Genomic DNA, 10,795 nt, shown 5'->3' on the forward strand with positions numbered 1-10,795 from the left:
ACCGGTTTATCCTCAACGTCTAACCAAATCAAAATGTTAGAAAAGATTTTTAAACTAAGAAAATAAAACTAACTAAATGCTGAAAAATAAAAATAAAAATAAAAACAGATAGACAAGATGAATCACTTGGATCCAACTCGTGTATTAGTATAACCTTTGATTATTTTCGCACTTTTGCACTTGTTTAAGAGATTATCTTAGTTATTGTAGTAGGCCCCTCTTTTGAAGGTGACATTACCCTCAACCCAGTAGTTTGAGTCAGCAAGGATACAATCCTAAAGGGTCGGATTATTGAAAGATAATGAATTAAGTTATTAATGCAAATTATGGTAGGCCCCTCTTTTGGAGGTGACGTTACCCTCGACTAAGTAGTCTGAGTCAGCAGGGATACAGTCCTAAATAGCCGGGTTATAGTATTAATAGTAATTAACTTATGAGGGGGTCAAAGAGTTTGGATCCTCGCCATCCAATACCTATGGGTATTGAAGGAGATCCTACTAAAATTGACCCAGGTCCCTTGCAGGACCTCTAAACGTTGAACAAGGGCAAGACTCTTACCAAACCATTCCCTTAACCCCCGACCAGGTAGCCAACATACCTCCATATAGACCGTGGAGATATGAATGGTGAAAATCTTTTATTTTATATAGCCAGTAAAATAATGCCAAGACACCACGGACAAACGATAAGGAAAAATCACCTTCAACATAAGTAACTAGTTATTAAAGTCATTAATACAAAACCAAATAAAAAGTGCAAAAGATTAAAAATAAAAAGTATTATACTAAACACTTGTCTTCACCAAGTGATGTAAGAGACTTAGGCAAACATGGCCTTGATTGTCAAGAACTCTTACGATCAATCTTGGATCCCGAGACGACTCACACACTCTATGATGGACAATGGATGATGGTGGTGGATGATGGTGTTGTGATGGTGGTGGGTGGTGGATGATGGTGTTGTGATGGTGGTGGGTGGTGGATGAAGTGTGAGAGAGGTGGTGTGCCAAGGGATGAGTTGCAATGAAACCAAGCACTCCTATTTATAGGCTGAACAGAAGCCTGGGCACGGCCCCGTGTCCGCTGGACACGGCCCCGTGCCAGTCTGACAATCTCTCTCCTCATTAATTGTAATTCACAATTACAATTAATGCGCCTGTAGTACTTTCGCCACACCCCCGTGTTCACTGGGCACGGCCCCGTGGTGGGCAATAGAAGCTTCTATAGGTTTGTCTTATCTGCTGCTTCTTGGGCACGGCCCCATGCTGGCTGAGCACGGGGCGTGTTCAGTCTTCTGCCTTCTCTGTTTTGCTTGAGAGGATGCTGTCGAGGGGTCGGGCAATCCACTTATGTTCCTTTTCTTGTATTTAAGTTAGATTTAGCTGCCTTTTTGCTTCTTTTGTTAATTTGAGCTCATTTAATCCTGAAAATACAAAAGGAAGACAAAAACACTCTTTTTCCAACATTAGTACTTAAAAAGGGTTAGTTTTATGCCTTATTTGATGTAATTTATATGTTGCATTTTACACACATCAAAGAGTAATAGCATAAAAATCATACTATTAGAATCCAACCTCGTCTTTCTTTTTAGTTTTTATAACGCCAAGAATTTCAACCACACACTATTAGAATAACAATCATACTATTAGAATCCAAACTATTAAAACGGATCCTTTTGACCTAAACAAATGAATAAAAACAAAATAACATAACCTGGTGATAACATAACAGCGAGATGAATATGGACCTTAAAATTAATGGAAAGTATTTAACTGATTGTTTTATGATCAAGACTTATTTTTAATAATGTTAAATAAAGTCAAACATACACTTTTTTAAGCTTACCACATCGAAATGTTCATTCAAAATAGTAACATTTTCGTCATTCATTTTTCAAAGCCTACTTAAACATTTGAGAGGATCAGTATGCAAGAAAAGAATAATGAGACCATTAAACAAAATAAGCTACTCAGCTTAAAAATAATCATCTTTCTAAATCGCTAAAGCATGTTTTCTCGTATAGAAGTGCTTTCTGATCTACCAAAAAGGCACAACATACATTTTGTCTTCCAAGTTTTAAGAACTTATAAAGTCAATAATTCAAAATTTCTTAAACAAAATAAGCTACTCAGCTTAAAAATAATCATCTTTCTAAATCGCTAAAGCATGTTTTCTCGTATAGAAGTGCTTTCTGATCTACCAAAAAGGCACAACATACATTTTGTCTTCCAAGTTTTAAGAACTTATAAAGTCAATAATTCAAAATTTCTTAATACTTTCATTTTCTTAATACTTTCATTGTTTGTCTTAGCTAAGCCAGTGACCATTTGGCCGAGTACATGAAGAAAGAAAGAAAGAGAAAAGAAACTAAAACATTTGATAACTTACTTGCTTCCTAACCGGATGTAATATCTTCTATATGAGCTGAGATTCTTTTGAACCCATCACTTCTAAAGTTTCTAGTCTCCCCTCAATAGGCGCATTAACCTGAAAGACTAATACATGATTATGGCATCTCAACAAATAGAAGGGCTTTACAACTTTTAGGTTCTTGTAACTTACATAATAGATTCGTAACAATAAGAATAAATACCCTGTAAGATGTAGTTGTTGAAGTCAATATCTCAAAAAAGGAGATATCTGAAGGAAAAGAAAAATAATAAACCCTTTAAAGATAAGATTGTAGACAACAATATAACTCAAATTTCAACAACCAACAACCAAATTCATAAAACCAAACTTACAGTTTAAAAGGCTTAATCTCAATTGTATAACTAAAGTTTCTGCTAAAGAGAGAATTTATTTTTTTTTTCTTTTTGTAGATTATAATTAACTAATATATTTGAGAGCTTCTCCCTTTAGTGACAATTTTTTGTTTCACCTCTTTTAGATAAGTTGTATTGCATCGTTTTTAAGCATTTTCCCCAAATAGTTTTATGTCAAAAACCCTAGAAATCGATCAGCCATTTCCCCAAATAGTTTTATGTCAAAAACCCTAGAAATCGATCGGTGTAATTTTGATCAATATTTTTGTAACCGTTTACCCCAAATAGATTGATGCCAAAAACCCTAGAAATCGATCAGTAACAAAAAAAAACAAACAAACAAACAAACAAACAAACAAACAAACTGTGAGATAAACAAAAGACCTCAACATACCTTGCTGTGCTTGGAATTGGGCTGAAAAACGACAATCTTGTATGGATTGTATTGCAATTAACATCAAAGGAAATTTAAAACTGAAAAACATGACCCTAGTTTCAAAGAACGAACCTTGTAATCATGGATTGAAGAAGAAGATGTAGCGATGAGGATGAATTCGAAGAAGATTATTGTCGGTAGGTGAGATTTTGTGTAACTGATGGAGGATCTTGGCGGTGGCTGCAACTATGTTTTTTAGGGTTTGTGGATTAGTGTGAAAGAAGAATGAGAAAAAAGGATCCATTAATCCGACCCATCTTCTTTCAAATCCCGCGTCTAAGAAGATTTGTGTGTATTTACAATGGATTCCCTCACTACGTCAAAACTGGGCTTTAGCCACACTTTTTCCAAAACCGGCTTGTCATAATTTTGATTAAATGTGTGGTTAAAGGTCATTTATTATATTTTAATATACTTTTAGCCACACATTCTATTATTAGCATGGCCATTGTATAACAGCTCAAAACATTTAGCCACACATTTTATTATTAATGCAACCTTTGTATAACTTATCACAACCTGTAGCCACACTTTTAGAAAATAACTGTGACGTTTACTAGACACAACAAGAAAAGTGTAGCCAAATGTAACCTATTGCCACTTTATTTGTTTGATTTCTTGATTCATGTGACGAAAATACGTCTCTTCGAATCCTTTAGTCACACGCTTAATAAAAAATGTAACAATCACTAGCAAAAGTAGAAAAGTGTGACCGTCTATAACTATTTGCCACAACTGATTTTTAATGTTGAGACTAAAACATAACACATATAGTCACTTACAAATTCGTGTGACTAAATATGACCAACTATCATGGTATTTCATGATAAAAGATGTTTGTGTGACTAAAGTTGGTAAATGGACACAGGAAAATTTACTTGTGACTAATCATTTCCTTCTTCCTCAAACCCCCCAAAATTCCATACCTACACAAAACCTAAATTAAACCCCACCAAGTTCAGGAGATCACCGCCGTATCTCCAGCGTGTGTTTGCAACGACCACCGCCAATTCCAACTTCCACACAACCCTAACTAGTTTTAGTTACCACGTATCAACGCTCTCCTCTCATCTACTCTCCTCCGCAGCGCAAATTAAGCGTATGATTCAGTTTGAAGCAAGCTAGAATGAGATTACTCAGATTGATTTTCACTTTCCTCCTCCTCCGGATGCAGGCAGGCTAATTCGAAAACATCTTCAGTGGAGACTTTGAGAGATCTAAAGTCAAATGGTATTTTTTTTTTTTACTTAGAAGGAGTATTGTAGTTTTAGTTTACAGTTTGATGTAAATTAGGTTAAACATGTGTGGTTTTGTCATGATTAAAGCCCTAAGATGTTAATTGGACTTGATATTTGTGATATTTGCTGGTCATATATGGATTGTGAGTTTGAATTGGAGGTTAGTAAGCCCTTGGTTGTGGTTATTTACACCGGTTTTGGTTGTTTGGAGGTTAATTAGGTTAAATATGAGTGATTTTCTTTCTTTTTTCGGGAACTTCAACGCAGCAACTGGTCTCTACTTCCTCTTACACAAGACCAAGCTACTTACGCCGCCTTAGACGCTCTTTGTTTGATTCACATTTTTTGATGTTTTTCAGCAAAGACTTCTGAAACAAGGGTTTTCATTCTCTTTTTATATTCTAATTGTTTGCTAGTTAGCCTAAATGAACATATATACATTACCTTGCTGTTAATAGTTGCTGGTGCATTCCTATCCAGCCACAAATATAAGGTAATTTGTTGTTTTTTGCATTTTGTATGATTTGGAGTTAGTTTTGCAGTAAACAAGATACATGCTTGCTGTTTATTTGATGTATCATACAATATATAACCACAACTTTTGACTAAAATTACAAAAAATAATGTAATGTTTTGGAGTATATTTGATGTATCAATAAGACAAGCTGACCTTGCACAAACAGAGCCACATAGAAGGAACCAGCAACTTGTGCTTTTAAAGTAAACAAACACTTTGTTAGCAAGCAAGCTCGATCCCAAAACATGTGCTTAAAATTCCACCATCTAACCAAATTAGTTGTGTGTTTGGTTTTCTTGCTGGTGAATATATCCCTGCAACTATCACCCACCCAAAGATGGTTTTTCTAAGGCTGATTGTTATATTTAGATTGTCATAACAAAAATTATTTAGTTACTTATTGCTAGTGAGTTATATAAAATACAAATGTTAGAACTCACCTAAATGATCAAGTTTATGATTTAAAGTATTCTACATTTAAACCTAGTGGGTATGGTTTGTGGTATTCTATTGCAGGTTGGATGTGCTTGCTGATTGGGGCTGTTATGGGGATAATAGAGGTCAAGACTACTAGGAAGCCAAAGAGAAGATTATTCAGGTTCTGTTGGTCGCGGCTTTATATTCTTTTAGAAGGGGATGGGGCAAAGGGTTGTGATTCTTTTGTTGTGTGAGTTTTGGTGTCCATACAGGTTCCGAAAGGGTGGGAGGGGTATGTTTAACTGGGCTGCGGTTAATATTCGGTATATAGTGTGTTGGTACTAGCAACTTAGTTCCCGGATGTTCATTTTTCGTATATGCGTTCTTTTTCGTGTTAATTTCATTTCGGGTGGGAATCTTTATTCCAAAAGCTTTAGTGGTGTATTGGGTCAAGATGGCCGATGCATAAAGTCTAGATTATGTTGAGGACAAAAAGGAAGCTATAAGCTGGAAATAAGGTTTTTAATGAAGAGATTCAGAGGATATGAGGTATTCAGAAGGATATATAGTGTGGTTGAAGGAATTGAGAAGGTTTACAAGAGGAACCCAAGTTATAAGATGTGTATGTACACCTAAAGATCATTGAGATGTAGTTAAAGCAGCAACAGTTTAGTATTCCTAAGTGTCCAATATGTGTTCCCAGTTTAGCATTCTTTTATTTATTAATCTTTAGTAAGTTGTTTACAAATATAAATGATTACTAACTATATATTTATCTTATTTAAAAAGACGAGATTTCAAATACACAATTGATGAATATTTGTTATTTATTCAACGTTTTTATCAATTTATTGGTGGGTAAACATGTCTACATGAATCTACTTTCACAGCAGGGTTATATTTTTTATTTTATTTTATTTTTTTTTTACAAATTTGAGCTATATAATTATAACGCACAAAAAGTCTAAACTTAGTTAATTTTTTTTGTCAAATTTCAGTAAAATGACTAGAATACCCTTCCATTTTAAAATAACCATTTATTTATCTCGTTACTCTATTTTTAATTCTAAGGACCATTTGTGTCATTGCTCTATTTAAAAGGATCATTTAAAATCTTCAAGTGTTGGCTCTGCAAGCAAAACTCGTACCGTGAAGAGCTCGTATCCGCCGCTGAAAACCACAACACCAATCAACAACACGACGACGCTATTCTAGTTCCGTTAATCCACAGAATTGTGCGACACTACGAGCAGTACTACCAATTCAAATCCAATTGGGAGACACGAGATGCGATCTCCATGTTTACTCCAACGTGGCAGAGCAAGGAGGACGCGTTTTTATGGATCGGTGGATGGCAACTGACGTTAGCGATCCATTTACTCTACTCCAAATCAGGAATCCAGTTTGAAGCCAAAATCGGAGATCTTATTCGTGGATTGACCACTGGAGGAGATCTAGGAGAGTTGACGCCAAATCAGATCAAACGAATAGACTAGTTGCAGAGGAAAACAATCCGTGAAGAACGAGTGTTGAGTGAAAAACTAGCCAAGCAACAGGAGTCGGTGGCAGACAGGTAAATATGAACATTTCTGAACCCAAACCGAATAAAAAAACGAATTTTATTATTTTTTATAGTTTTTGAACTATTTTAGAATAAAAAAAGTGTTCTATTAATAAATTTTTCAAAAAATAACATTTCGTTTATATTGGAAACCATATATGGCATTGAATAGTTTTTAACAAAACTGGTATAAATAATCCCTGTTATATAAATATTTTTAATTTCATGGGGAAGTTGAGAATATTTTGTAGTCCTTTTAAATAGAGCAATGACAAAAATCGTCCTTCGAATTATAAATAGAGTAATGACATAAATGGTCCTTTTAAAATGGAAGAGTATTCTAGTCATTTTACTGAAATTTGACATAAAAATTAACTAAGTTTGGTGTTAGTACCAAAGGTGTTACAAAATTGAAACCATGAAACCCGAACCTGTTAAAAAAAGTTAGTACCCAAAGGCGAAACTAGCTATAGACTGCAGGTCCATCTTTGTAATTAACTCTAAACAAAATCACTTGATAATCGAGCATTGTTTGAAGTATATTTTCCCTTTTAGTGATATTTTCTGATTTTAACTTTTTTTGGTGCATATTGCAAGCGACCCATACTTCTTGTCTCATGGTTTGATTGCTGGTTATTTGTCTTATCGAATTGGGTATTGTGTTATTGGTGGATCATGAAACTGTTCTTAGGGATCCCAATTTTGCAAGCATCCTTTTCTTCTATGGAGGTATTTACTTTTGTCTTCATATATGCAGCTACATTCTACATCGTTTTAGCTTATTTACAAAAAAAAAAAAAAAAAAGAAAAAAAAAACAGAGAAACACTTTATAGTTTTGTATTATTAACATGAAGTATTTTTCACTTTCCGGTTCTTTATGTGGCGTAACGGCTCGATTTTGATGATTTGCTCCAGTTACCAAACGACATAGATCCTTTGTTCTGCCATGATTCTTTACTTAACTGTTGGGAAGATCAAACAAGGCGTAACGGCTCTCATCTTTCTTTGTTTTGGACAATTTGTTATGCATATGGATGGCCGTATATGTGTTTAGGCCTATTAAAGGTACTATTGGAAAGTTTCTTCTAACTACATTCAAGTTTTATTTTTTCTATATCTCATACTCCATAAAATTTAGGTACTAAATGATTGTCTTGGTTTTGCTGGACCTTTGCTTCTTAATATGCTGATTAAGTATCTTCAAGAAGGTTGATTTGTATCTTTGTTTATCTTCTTCTTTTGTAGAATGATAATGTATAGTTTATCTTTTAGTAAGACTTATGACATTGATATTGTAATGTTTTAGTTTTTTATATTTTTGCATCATTTATCTGTGCAAACATGCAGGCCTGCTCTTGTGCAAATACATTATATGTTATAGTAGGAGCTGGGCCCACAGGTTCGAACACATCATGCATAAATTCATGATATTCCATCTTTGCATTGTCCACTGATGATTATAATCTCGCTTCTGTTATCTAACATATTCAAATTAGATATGCGAGTAATGTTAAGTTTAAGAATTCTATGCCTCTCAAACAATTTCAAAAATGGAAGTTGCACCTTCATTTTTCTTCTAAATAACCTTTTTTAATTATAAACAGGAACTGGGAATTTTAATGGCTATCTCCTCGCCATTTCTCTTAGCTTGACTTCCATATTGAAGTAAGTCTTATGCTTTCATTATGGTATTACATCACTAAATGTTTCCTTTTATTCTTGAAGCACAGTGTGTCTCATTTCAAACAGGTGTGCATATAGTGCTTTTAACTTAACAAAATCAGTTCAGATACTCATTAATGGAAACTCATGTTCTATTCCATTGTTTATCGAATATGTTATTGTATTTTTTGCTTCATTTATAGATGCACTTTTGTCTTCATTCTTTTATAATTATTTTGTAGGTTCTCATGGAATTTCCTCAAGTGACCATGACTTTGCCTGATGGCCTTGAAGAATCTATCATGAAACATACCACACTTGTTGCTAATACATCTAATATGCCTGTCGCTGCTCGTGAGGCTTCAATTTATACGGGTAATGTACATGATAATTTAATTGCATGGTTAGTTCATTCAGAAATTACTTTAGTTGCAATGTACATTACTACTTGTTAGCCTCATGTATTAGAAGTCTGAATTGATGTTTGTTTTGGTAACATTGTAACTTGGTTCTCATGATATATTAAAACTTTGAAATTTCTGTACAGAGAAACCAATAAAGATGTTTAATTCCTATTCATGTACACATGTAGCGTAGTGGATAGCAATGTATCGCACTAGGAGATGCTGCTGCTGTTGTTGCAAGTGCTGCTAATGCAGGTTGAGACACAAGTGCTGCTAGGAGTGATGCAGATTATCTTGCAGTTGTTGTATCATTTGTAGATAATATTTGATTAGAAGTTTATGTACGTAGTATTGGAATTGAAAATTTATGTATGGATTTTGGTTTATTATATTGTTAATATCATTAGTTTTGTTTTTAGCTTTGTGTATGTTTACTATTGTTTTAATTTTACAAACATTTAAAAATAGATTTGCTAATTATATGAAAATGGCCACGTAGAATCTTAACTAATATGTGTGGCCAAATGATAGATAATAGCCACATTTAAAATTACATAATTTCGTGTGACCATAAATAACCATTAGCCATAGTATAGTCACCTTGTCTTTTTGTTTGTGTGACAAAATGATACCAAACGTTATGGGAAAAGAAAATTATGTGTGATCAAAGATTAGACAATAGTCACACTTAAAATTACAAAATTTTGTGTGGCTATAAATAACCATTAGCCACACTATAATCTTTGTTTCTTATTTGTGTGACGGAATAACACCAAACATCATGGGAAAAAAAAAGTTGTGTGACCAAATGTTAGACAATAACTACACTTAAAATCACAAAATTTCATGTGGCTATACATATCCATTAGCCACACTTTCATCACTTTGTTTTTTTTTTTGTTTGACAAGATGATAACAAATGTCATAGGAAAAACAAATATGTGTGACCAAATGTTAGATAATAGCCACACTTATAATTATAAAAGTGTAATGTGTGTCTAATAAAAGTTTTTAGCCATACTTGCAATAAATTCATGTGACTGTATAATAGAAGCGGCCACACTTACAGTAAATTCATGTGGCCATTGCAACCCTTTAGCTACAATTAATGGGTAGAATGCTTGATTACAACAACTCTTTTTGCCACATTTTTAATAAACGTGGCTAAAACAAACTTTTATGTGACTATATAATAGAAACGACCACACTTATATTAAATTTATGTGGCTGTTGCTACCCTTTAGCCACTTATTGTACAAAATGTCTGATTCTAGCAAGAAATAGTGGTACCATTTAGCCACACTTTTAAGTTGCTACGGCCACTAAACATGAATGTGACCGTATGATACCTACGATGACTCGACCTTTGGTCATACTTGAGATGGAAAAAAAAGCGTGGCGAAAGGCGTATGGTCACACTTTTTTGTGTGGCTGTAAGCCTTTTTTGACGTAGTGCCTCCCAAACTCACAAAACACCTCAACCATAAGTTGCCACATCATCAAAAAGCTTCAAAATCACATGCCACATGGTCCAAATCCATCTCATTTATATATATATATATATATATATATATATATATATATATAGATATAGATATAGGGTTATGGTAAAATGAAAACTTATACGAATTGTGAGAACTTAGAGAACTCCACTTGACGAAAGGTTTTTTCAATTTTTTATCAAAAATCCAAAAAGAGTAAACTGCCATTTTGGTCCCTGTGGTTTGGCCAGTTTTGCCACTTTAGTCCAAATCTCAAACTTATTACATCTGGGTCCCTGTGGTTTGCATTTTGT

General features: G+C 34.0%; 1 protein-coding gene and 1 long non-coding RNA gene across 12 annotated transcripts; one reads left to right on the plus strand and one right to left on the minus strand.

The window, feature by feature from the left end:
• Positions 1-624: 624 nt before the first annotated feature.
• Positions 625-3,492, minus strand: LOC110919380. The gene is made up of 3 exons (XR_002581578.2): positions 3,273-3,492; positions 2,562-2,639; positions 625-2,486 (listed from the first exon to the last, which is right to left on the minus strand). It is a non-coding gene; the product is annotated as an uncharacterized LOC110919380 (long non-coding RNA).
• Positions 3,493-4,044: 552 nt separating this feature from the next.
• Positions 4,045-9,418, plus strand: LOC110919338 (ABC transporter C family member 13-like). Of its 11 annotated transcripts, none has more exons than XR_004881785.1 (9): positions 4,045-4,299; positions 4,375-4,430; positions 5,472-7,662; positions 7,850-7,999; positions 8,073-8,142; positions 8,282-8,333; positions 8,539-8,599; positions 8,839-8,971; positions 9,189-9,418. XR_004881785.1 is itself a non-coding variant. In XM_022163624.2 (7 exons), exons 2-6 carry the CDS (start codon positions 7,609-7,611, stop codon positions 8,861-8,863), a joined length of 360 nt encoding a protein of 119 aa, XP_022019316.1. In that variant the 5' UTR covers positions 4,047-4,430; positions 5,472-7,608; the 3' UTR covers positions 8,864-8,971; positions 9,144-9,418. The 11 variants fall into 11 exon arrangements, 3 of the variants coding, with proteins under 3 accessions (XP_022019316.1, XP_022019307.1, XP_022019314.1); XR_004881784.1 differs by having other exon boundaries at positions 4,046-4,430; positions 5,472-6,945; positions 7,531-7,662; positions 9,144-9,418; XR_004881782.1 differs by having other exon boundaries at positions 4,046-4,430; positions 5,472-6,945; positions 7,531-7,662.
• The last annotated feature ends 1,377 nt before the right edge of the window (positions 9,419-10,795 follow it).

This window comes from Helianthus annuus, chromosome 2 (genome assembly GCF_002127325.2).
Source record: "Helianthus annuus cultivar XRQ/B chromosome 2, HanXRQr2.0-SUNRISE, whole genome shotgun sequence".
Taxonomy (NCBI): Eukaryota; Viridiplantae; Streptophyta; class Magnoliopsida; order Asterales; family Asteraceae; genus Helianthus; species Helianthus annuus.